Here is a 21,985-nt window from a genome sequence, read left to right as displayed (position 1 = left end):
GGTTTTTTAGCTAAAATGGTCTTTGAAATTTGCATAACTCCTTACTTTGGTTCCTGAGATATCAAATCAATAGAAGTGGCCCCTGAGATTGTCCACCATCCATCATTTTGGTCATTCCATTAAAAACTCCGTTAAGTGTCCTAGAGCTCTTGGCCGGAAGTTTGGGCAATCTTCAAAACTTTGTAACTCAATCGTTTCTTAACCAAATTCGATCCATAATATATCAAAATGAAGATAGGAAAGTGTAGAATAAGATTATAACTATTTGGAAGCCCAATGTTTGCCGGAGATGGCGGAAAATAGCCTCAAAGTTGATTGGTCCGAGGAAAAACTGAAAAACTCGCCGGAAACTGGGTAAAATTTAAACGTTCATAACTTCTTCAATACTCAACGAAATCAAGTGATTCAAAACAAAAATCATACTTCTCAACGACATGAAGAGAATGATACATTTTTCAGCGGCTAACTCGTCATGATTTGGTCGGAAAACGGCTCAAAAGTGGCTGTCTTGGTCTTGAGTTAGCCACTTTCGAGCCGTTTTTATGCCAAAACATGGCGAGTTAGCCGTCAAAAAAAGGTATCTTGTCGAGAAGTATGATTTTTTTTTAATCACTTGATTTCGTTGAGTATTGAAGAAGTTATGAACATTTAAATTTTACCCAGTTTCCGGAGAGTTTTCCAGTTTTTCCTCGGACCAGTCAACTTTGAGGTTATTTTCCGACCATCTCCAGCAACCATTGGGCTTCCAAATGGGTATAATCTTATTCTTCAATTTCCTATCTTCATTTTGATATATTATGGGTCGAATTTGGTTAAGAAACAATTGAGTTACGAAGCTATGAAAATTGCCCAAACTTCCGGCCAAGAGAAGGACCAAAATGATGGATGGTGGACAATCTCAGGGACCACTTCTATTAATTTGAAATCTCAGGGACCAAAGTAAAGAGTTATGCAAATCTCAAAGACCATTTTAGCTAAAAAGTCTTTCTTAAATGATTGTTGTTAGATTAATGTGAAAAGACCCTAGTTTTCTTAGGACTGCATTTTGACCAAAAAGCTGGTTGTCGGCTAATTGTGTGTTATTATGAGGCCGTGATCTCATGGGGTGTGGAAGTGGGACTTTTAGGGTGTGTTTGTTTGCCATCGTTAGATTTCACTGGATTGGACTAGCTTAAGTGGGATTATTGTCCGGTGTTTGGCATGAGCAAGGATTGCTATTAATGAGACTAAGTCGGACTCGTTTCGACTAACCGCCTCACTAAGGGTCGCTATCTAATCCGGAGCTGCAACACGGTATTAGCTAGGATTACCATCCTTCTTCCCTTCGCCCCACTTTCGGTAAACTCTTCCTCCTGAAACAATGTCCTCTCTCTCTCTCCTTCTCCCTTTTGTCCTTCTTGCCTGGGTTTGGTCTTTGCTTTTCGAGTCACCGATTGATTTCTAGGTTGGGTTTTTCGAGTTGTCGTCCAAAGACGGGAAGGGTGCATATGTTCATACAAATTGAAGAAATTGAATTGCGGTAATGAAAGAAAACAGAAATTTTAGAAGAAAATCCAACTTAGTTAGGCGCGATCTGGAGAGAGAGAGAGAGAGAGAGAGAGAGAGAAATTGTCTGGATTGGGTTTGTGCAGTTGGAGTGGAAGTGAGGAAAGTAGGCGTGAGGAAGGTGGTTTGTCTAGGTTTCACAAACAACAATATCTTTTCTTTTTTTCAATTTTTTTTTGTCTTTCACATTTATAAATTCTGAAAAAAGAAAGGATTTTCCTTTACAATTTTTATTTATAGAGTGCATTTTAGTTTTTTAGACAAAAAAGTGAAGTTTTCATAATTAACCCATATCATGAGATTTGTAGCATTACTCTATTACACAATGGCAAAAATTTGTAGTCATAGTCTAAGCATGAGATTTGTAGCATTACTCTATTACACAATGGCAAAAATTTGTAGTCATAGTCTAAGCAAACACAAATCTGGTGAACAGTACTGTTTTTATTATCCTGCTTCTTAGTCCGATATTGCACCAAACACTTCACTAAGTTAGTCCAGCTTAGTCTAGTCTAAGCCTGTCCAACTTAGTCCCTGCAGCTAGTCCAGTCCGAGACAGTCCGGCGCAACAAACGCACCCTTAGGGTTTGACATGTAAAGTCGATTACTGTTTATTCTTATGGTAGATTTAGGCCTCCTTCAGCTGTGTGGAAAACAAAACAAAACAAAGCAAAAAAGAATTGGTATTGTTGTTTTAAACGTTTCTTGGTGGTCCTAGCTCATCTTAAGTACCTTTCTTTCCTTTTCCTACGAGCGACGTTGGGGGAGGGAAGCAGACGCGAGATGTAGGGTGCCAGGTTGAATACTCTTAATCATTTGAGCGAGAATCCACTTAATTGCTACTTTGTGCAGATATTTGAGGCCATCTTTTATGTTCTGAAGGACCAACTTAAGCGTGCGAACAATAAGAATCTCCAGAAGCAGCTTAACCCAAATCCTAAAGCTGAAGATAATTTCGTTTCTGTACACAGACTCCATGATTACTAGTGTAACTTTATATCCCAAAAGGGTCAAAACAGACTCAGCCAAACACTGCTTGTGTTCTTTGAGATCTTTCTGATTGAACAAAAAGATTGAAGCAGCTGGAAATATTGGGGATCAGAAGGAATATAAAAGCACGCTGGCTGGCTAAAGTTTGTGAAGAATATTGACTAGCTTTCCATTGAGTCGTTGACAACGTTTGTGAGATTGCATGCAGTGATGTGTTTACAAAGTCCATTTCCCCAAAGATTGAAGAAAATTGACTAGCTTTTGTGACGTCAAACCTAAGGAATATACAGGCTGGTGTGGTGGCTATGCTTTTGCTTAATGCAATTTTTGTCTGATGATTTCCCATTAATGACCAAAAACTGGATTCCAGTTTTGTACTAAAACAGATTATGTGAGTTGCTGGCACCATGAATTCATATTTTTATGGCCCTACACTAAATTAACCCAAACAATGGGAGGGGAGATTCGAACTTGGGTAAAGAGGGAGAGCGCACTGCTCTAGCCAACTTGGCTAAGCCCAAGTCTGTCGAGATGAAAGATATGAGCACAAATACTCAAGAAATCCACCTATATTTGGAACATATCCAAAGCATCTGAATGTTAATTTGGTAATTGGGGAAGACCAGCAGATCCTTCGATCTCTTACAATACGTTCAAGTAAATCCAAACAATATTCTTGTTTTATTAACCATGATGTCAACCCTTGTTGGAGGGTTCACAAGAATCCTAAACAATTAAATTGCAGCAATACTATTTATGGTTTGTTCCCACGTATATGTAGGACTCCATGACCTCAAGAATAAACATTTGGGTTCTCCAAGAGGTAGGCTTCCACAACTTTGTATATCCCGATAGCACTGTTCTTGCCTGCTATGATTTCCTCTTCTTTGACCTCAAACTCCCCAATGGTGTTGTATTTACTTGTCATCTTGCAGATTGAGCTCCCATCACTAGCTGCCTCAAACTTCACCTCATAAGCAATAGACTCAAGCTTCTCACCTAATGCATCCCCTTCAATCATAGTGTACTTGCACACAAAATTCTCTACGTCAAGTTCGTCAATCCGGTGCTTCACGTATCTGAAATGGCTACCTACATAGTAAACCAAACGAAATATTCACTAAGGCAAGACATAAGAAACGTTGCAGAACTGCTGAAACAAAAGTTTATCTGTTTGTGAATTGTATGTCAGATTGCAAACCTTCTGTGAAATTGACTTGTTCAATGCTTCCTGCTCCTCCATCTCCCTGTGTTACATCGACGCTTGCGATGAACTGGGGCAACAGCTTTGGTATCAGATTTTTTGAGTCTATGATCAAAGCCTTGAACATGCGCGCTGGGGCGATTGGGCAGAGGAACTCCTGTGTTATACTTGTCACACCCATAATTTGTAGATTAGTTGTAATAGCAGCTGTAGTTGGAAACCATTGGCAGCATGCATATATAGAGCTTAAGTTTGAGATGCGTGTGTATGTAGCTAGGTTGGTGTAATCAAAGTGGAAAACATAAAAAATTAGGTTGTAGGGTAGGGTTGTAGCTGCAGTCTTTGAATGCCTTTCAAAGTTGCAAAGTATTTTGGTCGCTAAGTTAGACTTCGGTTTCAAACTTTAAAGATTCAACTCAGAAATACATGTTTTTAAACATATGGGCGGCGCTTACAAAATCTCTCAGTAACTGTGGCATCCTTTGGATCCTTATGAGGTCCAAGCTTTCCCTGCATTGTAGTGAACCACCTTGCAGTACATAACATATTTACAGAGAGCGTGATATGGTAGTGAACCACCTTGTTAATCTAGGAAATAGCCGTGAGTTGGGGCTTAATTACTGTGTTTCATGACCCTCCTAATTGTATTAGGTCCTTTTTGGATGACAATTTACTACGTGTTTCTAGGCCTCATGTCATTATTTTCTTTATGGGAATTAGCCTTGTATCTCATCCAAAAGGGAGAAATATAATGACAGAGGTGTATACAACCGTGTTCTTAAATCAGCTGCAAATTTATGGTGTTTCTACAACTAGTTCCTTATTTGCAAGTGTTTTAAATCCTTTCAACTCCAGTAAATCAAAACAAGTAATTTACTAAAATAAAATGACTGACAGAGTCCAATTAAGAATTTCAGGTTAGAATTCCAATCTGTTTACCATCTGAGATTTGCTCCTCCACTTTGCTTAGGATGGATGCTGCTGAGATATTTTGGTTGAACTATCTTGATAAAAAATGAAAAAAGAAAAAAAAATGGATAAACTACTTGTACACAGCCCAGCCCCTGATTTAGAATCAAAATTAAATATTTATCTTAATCACAATCTTGTACAACAACAAGAAAGTCTAGGAAAGAAGAACTGGAAAAGCACTTCTGGGAAAAAAGAAAAACAACATGAACCATATTTTTGATATATTGTCCACAGCAGAATTCCCAAAAATTGATAAAAACTTTCTTGAAAATTTTCAGATGTAGGCGCGAGGGTGTGCCATGAGGTAGGCTTCCAAAACTTCATACATCCCAATAGCTCTATCCTTGCCAAGCTCAATGTCTTCTTCTTTGATCTGAATATCGTCTTTGGCTTTGTATGTGCTGGTCAAATGACAGATGCATCCTCCTCTTCCATACCCCTCAAACTTGACATCATAAGTTATGTATTCAAGCTTGTCCATCAAGTGATCCGACGCGTCGCTTTCGATGAATGTGTAGCTGCAGCTGAGGGCCTCCTTGTCCAAAGCATCAATCCTGTGCTTAACATATTTCATAGGACTAGCTGCACATCCCCAACAAAACCAACACAAAAATTAGATATTGTTTTCAGTATGTCGTCTTTATCTGATTGCCATATCGTCAATCTTTGGTTTAATTTTGAATTCGACAATTGAGATTTGATTGTGATCATTAATTTTAGCTAATTTGACTTTTTATGTGCTTAACAATTTACCTTCAGTGAAGTTGATCTGTTTGATGGTTCCAACTTCTCCTGAACCGCTAAGGAATTCAATACTTTTAATTGATGAGAACATGAGCTTGGGGCAGAGGTTGTGGGAGTCCAAGATCAAGGCGTTGAACATCCTCTGTGGCGTCACCTGAGTCACGAACTTCTGGCTGATCTTGGTGATTCCCATGTTTTCTTTTGCTTGATGAACACTTGGGGAGTTGGGATCAAAGAAACTAAAAAAAAAAAGGTTCTGATTTGTGAAAATATCAAAGAGGGAGGGAGGAGCAAATTTTATCAGATTAATAATTTTCGGATGTGAATAATGGAGCAGAACTTTAGGTGGTGGGCTGCTGCTTTTTTGCTTGCAAGTTGTTGGTCTGAATAATATTTTTTAAGTCTTATGAAACTCTAATGGTGGATCCCCGATGTATAAGTTGGACCAAATGTAACCTAGTGTGGACTTTTCGACAAGGGGATGGAATCGGGTAGTTCCTCTTAAAAAATGATCAACCGGATGACTTGTATTGACATGGAACTTCCATGCTCTGGAAGGTACGTTGTATGTTTTATATTTAGGAGGAAGACTGCTTGTAATGTTAGGCTTGCAGTGACATGGAATTTTCATGATCCAACTCTTCTTACTTTAAACAATAATCAAATCTTTGTCAAATTAGTATCAAATTCGAGTTTATATTCTCGTGTCACACGTTACTTCCCTTGCAATGTTCAAGTTTTGGTGCTAGTAGAGTCTAAACCAATGACCAATTATGTTTCCCTACTGATTGTTAAACCTCCGCCGTGACCTCTTCAACATTTGTAACACCTATCTGTGATGGAAAAACCTATATTATTACCATTTATCTCCATTAACAAGGGCAGAATTAGAAATTTTACGAGGTTGGGCTATTATTTCTTAGTTGGGCAAAGATCTAAATAGAGTTTTATTCCTTTACTAAAAGGGAAAAAGCTTCAACTGTTATGGGCCAGTTGATTGATTTTTGCATACCACAGCTTGAACTTTTTCAAATACGGCGTCACACTAAAAATTATATATATAACTTTAATCGGTGAGTAAAACACTGTAGTTTTGGAAGAGCAGTTCTATCGTTATCAAAATTGGCAGGGCAATTGAGTTATATTTGCCCTTGGCCCAAAAGTTGCTACTCCAACGGTCCAAAATTACTCAGGCAGGGGTGAGCTCCAGCAAGACAGTGGGGTTGCCCGCCCAACAATTACCAGGCCTTGAGCCAGCTGGCGAGAGATATGTCATGGCTGACTTTAGGCTGTGGGAACAGGGGCCCCACCCACGTGCTTCTAAGCACAGTACAACAAAATTAGCTTTATGTGTTGAAGGATACCGAAGGTTTAATAAGACATTATGTCATATAAAACATATTCGACACGACATTCAATTAATGTTGGATAACAAATAATTCATGTCATTTATATTTGACATGAGAGATAAATGTTGGATACAATCGACATAAACATGGTATAACCGCCATGATTTTTGAAGCACAAAATTCCTGCCCTTAACAAGAATTCCTAGCGGATAGTTTCTATTTTTTAAATATTTTAAACAATTCCTGGCTGTTATGAAGTTAATAGTGACGTTTATAACTGTCATAATTATATTATTTTAGTGTTCTGTCGATTATAGTAAAATTATTGTCATTTTTATCCGACATAGGTGGTTTATTTTATTATTTTCAAATTTCTATGCCGTCAATTTTTTTATTCTTCTTTATTATCTTCATTTCTTCTTCTTCCTCATCTTCATTTTACTCATTTCTTACTCTTCATCTTCAATATTTTTCTTCTCTTCACCTCACCGTAAGTTTTTCAATTCTTTTTACTCTTTTTGCTTCTATTCTTTTCATCTTCTATTTCTTCTTCCGCCAAGCACCTCGTGGCTGATTTGTATTTTTTGATTTGATTTTGCAAGGGTTTTGTTTTAGTTAGCTGAGTACATAAAGAATAGATCGACGATGAAATTCTTTCAATAATTCAAGTTTTGTTAATGAACTGCTTGATGTTTAAATTTTTTTTATTCAACACACAAGATTTTTATTTAGAGATTTTAATTTAATTAGTAAGATAAATTAGGAATACTTATGTTCAATTAATTTATTTTACTCACTTAAATTGTTATGTAGAAATTGTCATAGCCCGTCCCGAAGATGTGTATATTTTTATTCTTGATGATGTGAAATGACAGAAATACCAATGGACGTTAAATTGTGTGATGTGGTCTAAGTGTTGTGTATGGATCACTATTCTCAAATCCTAATTGTTTTGGACCAATTAGGATTAGGTATATTGTGTATTTTGGGTTGTTGACCAATTCTAGACCACACACACACACATCCATATCACCTTCTCTCTCTCTCTCGTACTCTCCCTCTCGGTTCACTCTCTCTCTCCCTCCCTTCTCGTACGAACAACTCCCAAACACCAACTACCATTTACAGATCGAGGGATTTAAAGTCACCATCGTCTTCCTGGTAACTCCACGAGTCGAATGGTACCCTTAGTTCGAGGAGAAGTTCACAGGAACTCGAGGAACTAGAAGCTCCGGTGTGAGGTACAATACCTTAACTTTGATCGTGGTTGTTTTAACGTGTTTTAATGGTTAAGAAAGGTTCTAAACAACTTTATTTAAGTTTTTTAGAAGTTTCGAGGTGTTTTGGACGTTGAAAACCCGAGAAACCATAACCCCGATCTTGAGTAATGTGCATGCACTAATTAATGCGTGGTTTTTAGGAGTTTTTAAGTTCATAGGGAGCTTTAGGAGGTCCTAAGGAGGCTCGGAGTGGATCGTTGGTGAAATTTGGACGTCGGAAAGCCCAGGTTCGAGGAGTTACAGAGGTCACCGAATTTTTGAGCTTTGCTCCGATGTGATTTCGTGAGATTTGAGGCTTCAAATAGGTATAACGTGATTCTATGAACTCTAAGCTTCATTTTGGTAGTAATTTCATAGGAAATGGTTGAGAAACGAGCGAGATTAGTGAGTTTAAAAATTTTCCCAGTTTCCGGCAACGACGACGGTCGTCGAAGTCTGAGGTTGAAGACGACGAAATATTCCGTCAATTCTGATGGAATATTCTGACGCCGTCAGTTAAAGGTAACGAAATCTGTTAGGTTTTAACAGAATATTCCCTAACGGTGGTTAGGGAATCCGTCAGGTTTAGCCGTGCGTGGGGGCACGTTTTGCCGTGCCCTTGTCGGCGCGTGAGCGTGTAGATCACTGTGGTATATTCATATACCCATTTTGAGCAATGTATGAGAAGTTATTAGATAGTTTTGCCTATGTGCTTTAAAATAACGTTTTTATAGTTAATTCGCATATAGGTGAGACTTATCCTGAGGACAAACGTATCCACGGGCGACTCGGGGATTACGACCCGTCGACATATCAGTGAGTGGGCTTTTGTTTTCAGTATATATTTATATACTTGATATATTTCCCAGAAATGCATTTTTAAGGAAAATATGCTTTGAAATAATATGTCAAATGCTTCTATATTTTGAATATGCATTGCGTGGTTGAATATATATATATAAAATGTGGTGCTGTGAAGGCACATGTGAGTTCAGGTAAGTTATGTTTGGTTACGTGAATCATCGATGATATGTGAAATGTGATATGTGATTAAGTAATGTTGAGCTCATAAAGCTGCACCTAAGGTGATTGTGAATTAGCCAGAAATATGAAGTACATGCCTGTTTATTTACGTCACCTCCCGCACTATATGCTCATATTGGATCCAACTTAAGTGCACAGTCTTGTCGTACATACCTTATTTATGATTCCGACTCGTAGGTGACTAGCGAATTATCGCACGGCTATTATGAGAGAATAGAATTGAGTATAACTGTATTTCACCCAACCTTATCGTACAGACCCTTTTCAGTGGTTCCGACTTATGTGCAGTATATTGCCGTATAGGTCATAGTAGTGACTCCGGCTAGATTGAGTTTGAGCTATGAATTCAGCCGTACAGACCACCTCAGGGGTTCCGGCTAATATATCATATTTCTATGAATTTATTCTTACCTGAATTGTTTACTCTATTATATCTTGGTATGGCATATATACATATGAATATGATTACGTGAAGCATGAATTGAAGTGATTTGATTTCAGATATATATATATATATATATATATATATATATATATATATATATATATATGTATATGCTTATATCTTGATTCTGCGAAAATTATACATGTTTTACAGCGAGGGGTTAGTTATGTTGATAAATGAAATGGTTTTGTAAAACATTTATTTTTGCCCACTCACGTTTTCTATTTTGCGCCCCTCCAGGTTCTAAGTAAGCTTGCTGCTGATGACTCGGGATTCGAGGCAGTTCTGACCTAGTTGAATAATAGTAGGACATTCATGGTACTGTGTAACTAGTACTTGTCCTACTGGACTGCACCTAGACTTTATGCTCTGAATTAGGAGTGTTTATTGTTGTAATTAACTCCTATCACTTTCTGTTTAGTAGTGTACTCTAATAATGTGGTTTTTAATTATTCGTATATTTGCTATCTTTATCGCTTCCATATTGTGCACATGGCTACGTCACTCTCACGTGACGGCCAGCATGCCTTGACCTCGGTCGGGGTGTGTCAGAAATTGAAATAAATATTATTTAAAAATATTTATGTTAAAATTGATAATATTTAATATAACATAAATTGGTAATATTTAGTAATGTAGGTATATATTATCTTGCACTTTAATTGCCAAGAGGATATACAAAACTTGAATTTAATAAATATTCAAAAGTAAATAAGCATATTTTTGTTAACCTTTTGTTGTTGTTTTTTTTTTTTAAATTTGTTTTACTATTATAGGTGTTGGAAATTAAAAGATTGCAATCGTGATAGAGTTTGGGGGTTAAAAAATAGGGATTGAAAGATTGTAGGCATCTTAGTTTCAACGTAATATTTTGCCATCGTAAAGTGGTAAAACATGGACAAGAGTTGGTTGACGATACCGTAAAATTTGGAAGCGTATACAAATGAAATTAATTTGTTTTTGGATCAAGCAGTTGCGAATGATGCTAGCCTTGATAAGTTTAGATGTCCTTGCAAAAGATGTTATAATCAATATACTTTTGTTAGAAAAACTATTGTCGAATATCTTGTGTTGTATGATATGGATCAAGATTGCAAAAAAGCTTCGTGGCGACATCATGGGGAGCCTAACATTGGAAAGCAAAATGTGGGAACTAGAGAAAATGAAAAGGAGATGGGTTGACTGATATTCATGATTTCCTTGATGATGTGATTTTCCAACCATTAACGGAAGAAGGTGTTAGGCCATCTACTGAACCCCCTATTGGGGAATGGTGTACGGAAGAGGTCGAAACTATTTTTAAGTTGCTTGAAGAGGTAGATTAAGATTTGTGGCCAGGTTGTAAGGAATTTAAAAAATTGGAGCCAGTTGTAAGATTGTATCAAATCAAGTGTTTAGAGGGAATGCCGGACGAGATTTTCACCACGTTACTCGAGTTAAGTAAAAGAATGTTGTCTTAAAGGGATTGTTTGCCTGAATCTTGTTATAAGGCAAAAACACTTATAAATGACTTGGTTTGACGTATGTGAAGATTGATGCATGCCCCAATAATTGCATGATCTGTTGAAAAGACACTTCAGAGTTGACCGCATGCTCGGTTTGTGGTAAATCAAGATATACAAATGCTAAAGAAGAGGATGGCTCTAGGAAAAAAATTGCAGCTAAGGTTATTTGGTATTTTCCTTTAAAATCACGATTGCAGCGGTTTTATATGTCAAATCATACGGCTGAACATATGAGGTGACACGCAACTGAATATCCTAAGGATGAGTTTATGAGACATCCTTCAGATTCTCTAGCATGGAAGCATTTGGATAATTTATATCTGGAGTTTACGTAAAAAATTTGAAATGTTTGATTAAGGTTGGCTAGTGATGAATTTAATCCTTTTGGGAAAATGAGGCAAGACCATAGCACATGGCCTGTAGTGCTTTCAGTTTACAATTTGTCATCCTGGATGTGTATGAAGCAATCAAATTTGTTGTTGTCTATATTAATACCAGGACCGCGTAGTCCCGATAAAGATATTGATGTGTACATAGGTCTATTAATTGACGGGTTGGATGAGTTGTGGGAGGTGGGCACTCTCACGTATGATGCGTATTCCAACCAAAATTTTACGATGAAGGTTGCCATCTTATGGACTATAAGTGATTTTTCGGCTTATGAAATGTTGTCGATTAGGATGGAGTACAAATGGATATAAAGCCTGTCCACATTGCATGCATGATAAAGAATCTATTTACTTGCCGACAAGTTGTAAGATTTGCTATTTGGGGCATCAACACTTTATTGTTGATAATCATAGGTTTCAAAAGCAAACCACAACTTTTAATGGTCAGCGAGAGCATCGTAGTGCACCAAGGCAGTTGACTCGTTTACAATGTATCGAAGAATTTTCTACTTTGAGATTTACTTTTGGAAAACCAAACAAATATGCTTCGATTGGGCAACGCAGAGGAAGAACCGAGAGCAGTAAAAGTAGTAAGAGTCAGTGGAAGAAGAAATCTATTTTTTATGAACTAGGAGGCATCTGTTGATTAGACACAATCTTGATGTTATGCATATCGAGAAGAATAACATTGCTAGATATAGATAAAAATTCTAAAGATGGATTGGCTGCACGTGCGAATCTTGAAGTCTTGAACATAAGACATAATCAACAACCACGAATCGTTTTTCCTGGGCTAATTTTCAAAACCATTTTGCTGTGCCATAAAATCAACGACCATGATTATCCAACAGTAAAAAATCTTAAAAAATCCAAAAAATTAAAAAAAATTACCAAAGAATACCCAATTTATTTTTTCTATAAATACCCAACCATCTTCTTTATTCCCCACACCACAACTCAATATTTATTTTTACTACAATTTCCTATATTTGTTTTCTACTTCCCAAATTCTTTTGTTACCAACAAAAATGAGTGAGAAGGCAAATTGGTCGTTAGAGGAAGACATTACTTTGCTTCATGCTTAGGTGCTTGTTACTCATTACCTGATCACGGGAATGAGATGAGAGTACAATAAACGTGAAAGAAGTTCATGCACAATTTGTCGAGCATATTCAAGGCACATCCCAAACTGAGAAATCTATGTCGAGTAGGTATAAACATCTGTATAAAGATTTGAAAGGTTTGCATGACACACCCCGTCCCGAAGGAGGGCATGCTGGCCATCACGTGAGAGTGACATAACCATTTACATAGTTCGGAAGCTTTAAAGATACAATTACTAAGATATAACACCCGGGGGTGAATCCTACTTTTGTGAATTCTGTCAGAACACCGTTGGATTCCTCGTGGCCACCAAAGCTCTGCTAACTTGAACCTGGAGGGGCGTAAAACAAAATTGAGTGGGTCAGTAAAACAAAGTTTTTCGAAAACATTTCATTTAAAACATTTATAACCCCTCGCTGTAAAACCTGTATACTTTCCCAGAAAATAGTATATATATAACCATATATAATCTCAAAACTCAAATCACCAGTCTTTAACACTTTTCGAGAAAATAGGCCATGCTATGCATCAAAACATAATAAAGATGCATCAATATAACAAGTGAAATAAGGAATCAACCGGAGACCCTGCAGTTGGTCCTGTACAGTTAATTCTATAGCTCAATATCCAATCCAACCGGAGTCACCACTGTGACCTGTACGGCACTACTCTGCACATAAGTCGGAACTACCTAAAGTAGTCTGTACGACAAGAATGGTGTAATAATACGCTCTAGTGCTTCTCTCATCAATCATCTGTGCACATAATCTAAGGTCACCTACCAGTCGGAACCACCTCTAGTGGTCTGTACGACTAGCATATCGGAACCCTCTCATGGTCTGTACGACATGCACCTACTTGGATCCAAGGTGAGCATGCGGTGCGGGTGAATAATATAAAGCACTAACACCAGGGGTGCATGTTATGAGCTCTCAACACAATTCACATCATCAACAAATCATATGATTAACATAAAACTCACCTGATACTCACATGTGCGTCCACAACACCATTTAACATATATGCATCAATTACTAATTCACATATTTCATATATATGTATGCATGGCATTTTAAAACATACTTTCATTTAATTTCAATTTCTAGGAAAATCAGTAGTATATAGGTATAAACAGAAATACTGCCCACTCACCTGGAGTTCGCCCTACAACTCCCTAGCACCACACATCAAGGCGTCATGACGATCGGCGTCTAGAACAATAATCAAATCCAACCTCAGAAATCATATCGATAGAATATATAACTTATATAAAACACGTTACTACGTAGTTCGATCCGGAAGATCTGTAACTCAGATTTCCAATCCATAACTTCCAGAGGTCCATAATATATCTCTAGAACGATATCCTAAAATTTCCTTACCATCCAACGGTCGGATCTCCGTCAATTGTCAAAACCAAGTGACGGTTAACATTCTATTTTATGAACTTACAATTCCAATTCCGGAAGATCCGTATATCAGATTTCCAATCCGTAAGTTCCTATAATCCTCAAATATTATGTATTACAATGTATCAAAGTTTGGTGACGATCCAACGGTCGGATCGTCAATTCACATTTTCACCTAACCACGAAACGTAACGAACTTAGGTTCAATTACTCAATTTACGTCCATCAATTATTAAAACTGAATCTAGAACATTAAACACATGCTAAGAATGACATTGGCGGGCCATTGGCCACGTGCCGCCGCGGGTGGCGGTCGGCCCCCCCGGCTCGCCAGAAAATTCAACTATTTCTAAAAATTACCAAAATTTGTAGATTTGAAGATCTCAATGAGTAGAGTAAACTTTATACCTGAGGCCAAGGCCAATTTGGCTTGGAAAGGCTCCAATTTCATCAAACCCGTGAAGAACCGTAGAAATGGGTGTTTTCAATTCGACCTCCAAAACCACTCCAATGCTCCAACTAATGCTTGGGCTTTGTTCCATGTCCTAAGGGAATGCTAATGATGTTAGTAATTGAAAGAAAACGTTTCAAGATTTGAAGAATTTGAACAAGAAAGTCGCGGCACCCACGGGTGCGTTCTTCACCAAACCACCATCAAAGGCCTAGGTGTTGGTTGGGAGTGGTACCTTGATCCAATTTGTGAGAAATCCGGTGAAAATCGTCGGAAAAATGGAGATGGGCGCGCGGGTACACGAGTTGGGGAAAACCCATTTCTTTCTTCTCTCATCCGCTTCTCGCCCTTTCTCATTTCCTCATTTCCTCATTTCTTGCTTTCTGATTGGCCAGTCTCCTCTCTCTCTTCTCCCCATTCGCCAGCTCTCTCTCCTTTCTCTCCCGGAGCTCCTGCTCTCTTCCTCTGGTTGGGCAGTTTTTGCCCAATCTCTTATTCTTCTTCTCTTTTCTTCCCCCTTTCCCGTCACATACACACACACACACACACACACACACACACAAAACCTTTCTAGATCTTTTTATTTTTATTTTCTTTCTCTTACATCCAAGCCATCCATTTCAGATTTCCTTTAATCTGGGCCATCCAAATTTTAAATAATAAAATTCATAAAATGTCCAAACTTCAAACTTTAAAATCTTTTTCGTTATAACTCCAAATAACGAACCGTCTGCGTCCACGCTTCCGTAGCGACGAGTACTACGAGGATAAGTCAAGAAAACAAATCTTAGATGGCACAACACAACGATTAACCTCGAATAATGCGCGTGCCTCAAAGGGCATTTTTGTAAAATCCTATATTAAAACTTTAAAAACTCTTAAAATCAGGGACGGGCTGTCACATTGCAAGAAGCCCTTGCAAAAACGGAAAGAATTTATCGAAGTGGCTATAATGTAGCCAGTAAAGTAATAACACTTTCTTATTAAGTCTTTAAGTTTTATAGTCATCTCAAGGAAAATGTGAATTTTCTTGGACAACTTGATTAGTCTTAGTTAGTGTTTAAAAAAAAGGAAATTTGATATAAGTTTAATTCTTTTAGACATCAAGTAAGTAGAAATAGTCTAGTTTATTAAAATAAGTCTAATTCATTAAATTTAATTATTTTATTATCAATGAATATCTCTTTAATGATAAGATCTACTATAAAAATTAATTTTCTTTCTAATTATCTCTTCAATTTTCTTTCTTGTTCTTCCTCTTGCATTAAACCTCATTAATAGGTTTCTTTTTTAATTTTTATAATCAACCTATATCATAGGTTAATTGTATTTATCTACCTATATGACATATTCTTTTTTATAATCAATTTGTATTACAGGTTAATGTGTCTTGCTTGTAGATAATTTATGTTTTTCTACCTTTTAGTTGTGCTTCATATCTCACTTATAGGTACAATATATTCATATATTTTTTGTTTGAGTGAGGTTATAACGCCCCGCCCAGAAATATTTATTTTCGGGAAATAATTCCGATGATAGGCCCAATTCAAACTCTTGTTTATTTTACTACCATTAAACACTACTCTTTATTTAACTTTCCTAGGTACTAAAAAAAATCTACAACCAAAATTTACTTACAAAAAACATAAGACTTTATTTCATCTTATGTATCAAATTTCTTTTCTTAAATCAACTTCCCAACAAAATATAATTCTCAATTATTTAAGGCTGCATCTAACCCCGATTAGACTGCCTACGTACCCTTGAGCAGGATCAAGCCTTTTGTAGTTCACCATTGATCCTTTTATTCATTTCCGAAAATAATCTAATAACGGCAATAAGCTACATTAGATTTCACAATCGAACCACACCAAATGGGTACCAACTACGGATTTAAAATATAAAAATTCGCATGAGAAGATAACGTCGGCCCACTAGCCATGCGCCACCGCACATGCCCCCGCGGGTGGCGGTTCCGGTGAACGGAAACCCAATTTTCTGATTAACTCTAAAAATTACCAAATTTTACAGGCAAGTAGAGTTCAATGAGGGGAACAACTTTCATACCTGGGCTGAAGTCCAATTCAGCCGGGAAAGGCTCCAATTTCGCTCAAACTAGTCGGAAATCCTAAAAATGGGTGGCTTCGATCCTTCACCTCCGGTGTTCGGCTGCACCTATAGTGGTTTGGGCTTTGTTTCTGACCTCTAGAGGAATGTTTTGGTGGTGGTAATTGAATGAAATCGTTTCAAAAATGGTGGATCTCGGGCAAGGTTTCCCGCAACACCCATGGTGGGTTTTCCACCAAACTTCAACTAAATTTCTTCTGATTTTTTGGTGTAAATGGTAGAAGGGAGGTTGGGTAGGTATTTCCAAGTGATGGATGGCGACAATCCGCCGTGAAACACTGCGAATGGCATCATATTGCTTGTCCCCAGGTCGGGTCGGGAAGAACACTCGTTCACTTTTTTTTTTCTTTCTTTCTTTTTTTTTCTTTTTTTTTTCTTTCCCTCATTTCCCTCCTTTCCCATTGGGTAGCCCCTCCCTCATTTTCTCTCCTTTCTTCCTGTATCTCCTTCGTCCATCTCACTTCCTTCCTCAATCTCAGCCACACGTGGCTTATCCCATTGCTCTAGATTTTCTGGAGCCTTCCAAATTAATGGTAAAATATCTATTTTGCCCTCCACTTCAAATGTCAACAACTTCTTCGTTATAACTCTGTTTCACAAGCAGTTTTTGCCTACGCGCATGTAGGGTCGTTCTCTATCCAAATATGTCAAGAAATCCAATAAAATATATGAGGATAAAATACGTCCTCATATCATTACGTTAAGCCAGCTAGAGGCATTTTTGTCTTTTCTACTTGACGATAAATTTTTTTCCTATGCACACGTAGGGATCCTTCTACATCAGCTTGACACAATTTGGGCAGGTACTATACCACCAGTTATATCTTGTGTCAAAGCGCTTGATGGATGCTCTACACAAAAATGTCTCATCCTGTAAAATATTTTAAAACCATTTGTATAAGGATGAACCATCATGTATATGGGTTTCACTAAAAATGTAAAAATTGCAGTTGTAAATTTTGACCCAAATATAAGAAGTTATATAAAGCTTCCTACCTTATATAAATCTGGATCAAAAAAAGTTAATTCATCAACTGTCACTATCCTGGCAGTCTGCAAAATTTGAGATTCATTCACTTGTCTCGAAGACGGTGCCAATAGTTTTACAGCTTCTGTGTTGTTAGAAAACCTGCATGATTTAAAACATAATATTATTTGAATAGCTTTAAAAAATCTGTTTTATTGTAAAAATAATAAAAATATCTTCATTTTTTTAAAAATAATTGTCAATGCACTCACACTGATTTGTACGCATTTAGTTCCGGGATGTCTGGATCAAGAAAGAAAAGCGATGAGGTAGTGCTGCTCAACACAATCTTGCATGTGGATAAAAAAATAACGAAAATAGCATAAGCAAAATATAAATAAACAATTCAAATAATTGGATGTAAGTTTAAAAATAATATCCAAACGTGATTCACAGGATTCCATGTTTGCCTAAATAATCTTAACATGTTGTGCAATGATTTGTTTGTTCACAAAGATTCCAATTTGAATAAGCAATTTTACAAAAAGGAAACCAAATTATGAAAATAATGAAACAACTTACTGAGCAGCACTACATTTAAACAGTTGCAAGGCAATGCCTTAAAAAGAAAGGAAGCATGCGATTTCAAATTAGAACAATACTTCTATTCAAAAGCAGCTAAAAATTAATAAACAAACAAACAATTGTGTTTCCAAATGTGAATAGAAAACATAAACACTCATTTTATCATTGATAATAAATTATGTGAAAAACTCATTAGAGGTAGCAAATATTTCGAAATGTTGTGTTAACAGCTAATTAACATAATCTATAGGAGGAACCAGAACAATAAAGATACCAAACAGGTTAATTTTTTTATTGAGTTAGGTACCAAGGTACAACTTCACTTTTAGACTTGTGAAAACAACAATTGTTGGTGCAGATAATGTCTCCATTGACAAAGAAGAAAAAGTCTTTGCAACATCTGCCCATAATGTAATCTTCATCTCTTCTTTTCTATTGAAAAATAAAAATTTGAAACGGATATTCAAAAGCCAGGAAGAAATTTGTTTAATTTGTTATGAGTAAAGTAAGCACTCAACATGATAAGTATCATATAATGGTTTAACAATATTGATTTGTGAGATAACATTTAAAAATTTTGTAACGTGGATATAATAGATAGATAAAATAATTTAGAATCACAGAAAGCATAGAGAAGAAGCAACATGATGTTTTCAATAGCTATATCACACTTATGTGCAATTCTCTGATTAATTTGCTTTGGTCCAACTCTTGCACACCAATTACATGACCAATGATATCTTGCAATTTAACAAACAAATATAGTGGAAGTGTTAAAATTCATTTTACAAAATAAAGAAAAAAGTTTTTTAATGCATATATATACATATATTGTTACCTGTAAGGATATCAACCATGTTGAGGCGAGGATGAAGTGTGTTATAATCTTGCAAAAAGAACCGGTGTCTATGGATAGGCGGAAACACACTAGACAATTTTTTGAAAATTGTTTTCCTAGTGAACACAACTTGGGTATCATGTGGCACAACTCTGTATTGACCCCTCATTCTATTCGTACGGAAACCCATAATTTCATAGCAGCTTCCAGCTTCTATCTTCGAAGCAACAATTTGATAGTCCAGCTCTGTTGTGCAAGTTTCAATCACATATTTCTTTGCAATCGATCAGGGTGGAAAAACAAAAAGAAAAAAAAAATGTTACAAAAGAAAAAAAAACGTTACAAATGCAATTGACAAACACAATCAAAATATGGATTATATTTTGTATAAGATAAATAGATAGGTATGCAGTTACAACACACTCTATTCACAGGAACAAAATTAAAGTTTATTATCTAACACGTAAAAAAGAGTCAGAAACAAAAATAATATATTTCTTGTTAATTATCTTTGTAAGCAGTTGTAATTAAATTACTAAAATAATCATTTCTCACCATTTTATCAAGTAATATAGAATGAAAACTGTATATTTTTTAAGAGCTGTTAATTATCTTTGCAAATAGTTGTAATTAAAATATTGAAATAATGTTCTCTCACCATTTCATCAAGTAATATACAATGCAGAGCTGTATATTTCTGAACAGTTCCAGGGATTGTCGACTTCCATATCCTGCAAATCCGAACTTTTATCTTTGCTGCCTTTACATATGGTTGCAATTTATCAATAGGAGTTGGAGCTACGTTTTCCATTTGACCTGCTCAAATAAAGCATAAATTTTATAAATTTAGAAATTCTTACAATGCAAAGCTTTAAACATAAGAAGGGAAAAAAAATGAGGCAATGACAAAATTCTTAAAAAAAATTATCTTGTACTGAGAGTGAAACAATTGTGGGCACATAATTGTCGACCATTGCCAAATATCTATTTGTCTCTATTTACAATGCATAGTCATTGGTTAATCTCATAATGAAAACGATACCATACACTAATTTTAGCAAAGCAGCTAAGACTTTTGTCAACTATGTTTAACAGCACCAAACCAAGCCTTAAAATTTCACACAGCCTAAAGCATAAAATATATTTCCACCTATTTCAAAAAGGAATAATGTTTTAACATGAAATTCAACATAAAAACTTTAAAAGCAGTCAAATAAATTTTAACTCGACTATAGACATAACGTGTACAAACTAAACCGACAATGTTAAAAATAGAAAAAAACAAACAAAGAAAAACATATAACACATCAAAATGCTATTAATAATATATGTTAACCATGAACAACACAACCTTATCTCTTTGCATCACTGCAAGACACTCTATTTATAAATATTTACAAAGCTCTATTACTGAGAAAGACCAACACCCCTTTTTTTCTGCACCATGATCAGTTTGAACGTTCACATTTATAAAAATCACAGCTTTTTCTTCCAATTTTTCTCCCTTTGCCTATTTCAATTAAACTTATTTTTTCACTTGGTTCAAATGATAGAAACTTACTAAAAGACACAAAATTTAGTTCAACTATAAACAATGTCATCCAATGAATTACATTAACCTCAACTAAATCATACCGACACAGATTGAAAATTAGTTTATAGTAAACAACACAACACACTAAATCATACAATCTACTATCCTTATTTATAAATATAATCGAACTACATTTGCATCATCCAACTTCTTTCTAAGCAAACAAAAAAAACTCATCTTGCTCTTCCAACAGTTATAATTAAACCACTGAAACAACACCCAAAAAATAGAAAAAATTAAACAAAAGCAATCCCCCCACATCAAATTACGTGGTTTTCTAGTCCAGTCCAGTATAGCAACACCAACTCACATGTACTGCAATCATTGTTAAAGACTCACTCTTTAAATTTATACATCTTCAAATTAACAGAAGCAAATAAAATTTGAAAAAAAAACATGAATTAAGCCATGATAGCAAGTAATAATCAATAAGCAAAAAATCCACCCCTGCAAAGAAAAACCCCAAATCTAAACAACCATTCACAACAACAAAATTTAAACCAAAGAGGTATCACAAATTAAAATTAACACTCCTAAGCACACAACATTGAAAAAGATAATCACTCACTCTCAACTAAACAGCACAAAACACTATCTTTTATAGGACTTTAAAATTTTTTGGAATGATAAGCGAAGAACACGCAGAAAAATGGAGATCGGAAAAGCAGAAAAAGCAAGATTCCAGAAAACCAAAATTAAAACGCAGCTGCAAATAAAAAATCACAAAAAAAAATAAAAAATTAAACACCCACACCGTCAAGAGATGAGCGAAAGAAGTTACCTTTTGCAAGAAATGAAGGTAGGTTAGAGCACAACTGAGGTTGAGAATCCTGACCGAGAAAAGTACAGATGTAAAAAAAAAGCAGAGAAAAAAAGGGAGAAGGAGATATGCGAAAGAGTAAAGTGAAAATCAAAGGAAATATGGAAACAAAATGCATTGATGATTGATAGGTGGAGAGAAGGAGTGGTTTTACAGTGCAAAAAAAAAAAAAAAGTAACATGGGGGAAAGGAAGGAGAAATGGGATGATCGACAGGTGGAAAGAAAGGCTGCTTTTACCGTGCAAAAAAGCAAGATAAGGGAAAAGAAGAAGAAACGGGATGAGCGTCATTTTTGACATTTTACTGTTAATAAACAGTAAAATTGTCAGGAGTTAAACTCGGCACATGGTTTGTGGCACAAAAAAAATATAAAAAATTACAAAGACCCACAGATGATAGACAAAGGATCATCAACACGTGGCAATCAAGGGCATAACAAATATTTAACTGTGCAAACCAGCAGCAAAACGGCTAAGCAAACGAAAAATCAGGGGCATTTCCGCCCTTTCACTATTGCTGAACATTGCCAAACTTAACTAAGTTTTAGTATATATAATATAATTTATGTAAATCAGATTGCTCCAGATCAACTTGCATTATATATTTCCAAGTTGCTTCTAAATGTGGAAAATAGAATCTTAGCG

General features: G+C 36.0%; 3 protein-coding genes across 7 annotated transcripts; all 3 read right to left on the bottom strand.

The window, feature by feature from the left end:
• Positions 1-3,193: 3,193 nt before the first annotated feature.
• On the bottom strand, positions 3,194-3,967 carry LOC126595590 (major strawberry allergen Fra a 1.07-like). The gene is made up of 2 exons (XM_050261875.1): positions 3,737-3,967; positions 3,194-3,627 (listed from the first exon to the last, which is right to left on the bottom strand). Exons 1-2 carry the CDS (start codon positions 3,918-3,920, stop codon positions 3,329-3,331), a joined length of 483 nt encoding a protein of 160 aa, XP_050117832.1. The 5' UTR covers positions 3,921-3,967; the 3' UTR covers positions 3,194-3,328.
• Positions 3,968-4,807: 840 nt separating this feature from the next.
• LOC126595589 (major allergen Pru ar 1-like) lies at positions 4,808-5,891 on the bottom strand. The gene is made up of 2 exons (XM_050261874.1): positions 5,465-5,891; positions 4,808-5,293 (listed from the first exon to the last, which is right to left on the bottom strand). Exons 1-2 carry the CDS (start codon positions 5,646-5,648, stop codon positions 4,986-4,988), a joined length of 492 nt encoding a protein of 163 aa, XP_050117831.1. The 5' UTR covers positions 5,649-5,891; the 3' UTR covers positions 4,808-4,985.
• Positions 5,892-12,652: 6,761 nt separating this feature from the next.
• On the bottom strand, positions 12,653-21,565 carry LOC126595581 (uncharacterized). Of its 5 annotated transcripts, none has more exons than XM_050261862.1 (9): positions 21,303-21,565; positions 19,586-19,743; positions 18,928-19,201; positions 17,777-17,807; positions 17,534-17,666; positions 14,589-17,408; positions 14,368-14,504; positions 13,703-13,761; positions 12,653-12,881 (listed from the first exon to the last, which is right to left on the bottom strand). In XM_050261862.1, exons 1-6 carry the CDS (start codon positions 21,520-21,522, stop codon positions 17,313-17,315), a joined length of 912 nt encoding a protein of 303 aa, XP_050117819.1. In that variant the 5' UTR covers positions 21,523-21,565; the 3' UTR covers positions 12,653-12,881; positions 13,703-13,761; positions 14,368-14,504; positions 14,589-17,312. The 5 variants fall into 5 exon arrangements, with proteins under 5 accessions (XP_050117819.1, XP_050117818.1, XP_050117817.1 ...); XM_050261861.1 differs by having other exon boundaries at positions 14,646-17,408; XM_050261860.1 differs by having other exon boundaries at positions 14,368-17,408.
• Between the last annotated feature and the right edge of the window lie 420 nt (positions 21,566-21,985).

This window comes from Malus sylvestris, chromosome 13 (genome assembly GCF_916048215.2).
Source record: "Malus sylvestris chromosome 13, drMalSylv7.2, whole genome shotgun sequence".
NCBI classification, from domain to species: Eukaryota; Viridiplantae; Streptophyta; class Magnoliopsida; order Rosales; family Rosaceae; genus Malus; species Malus sylvestris.
The sequence above is the reverse complement of the archived record's forward strand: the minus strand, read 5'-3'. Positions and strand labels throughout refer to the sequence as shown.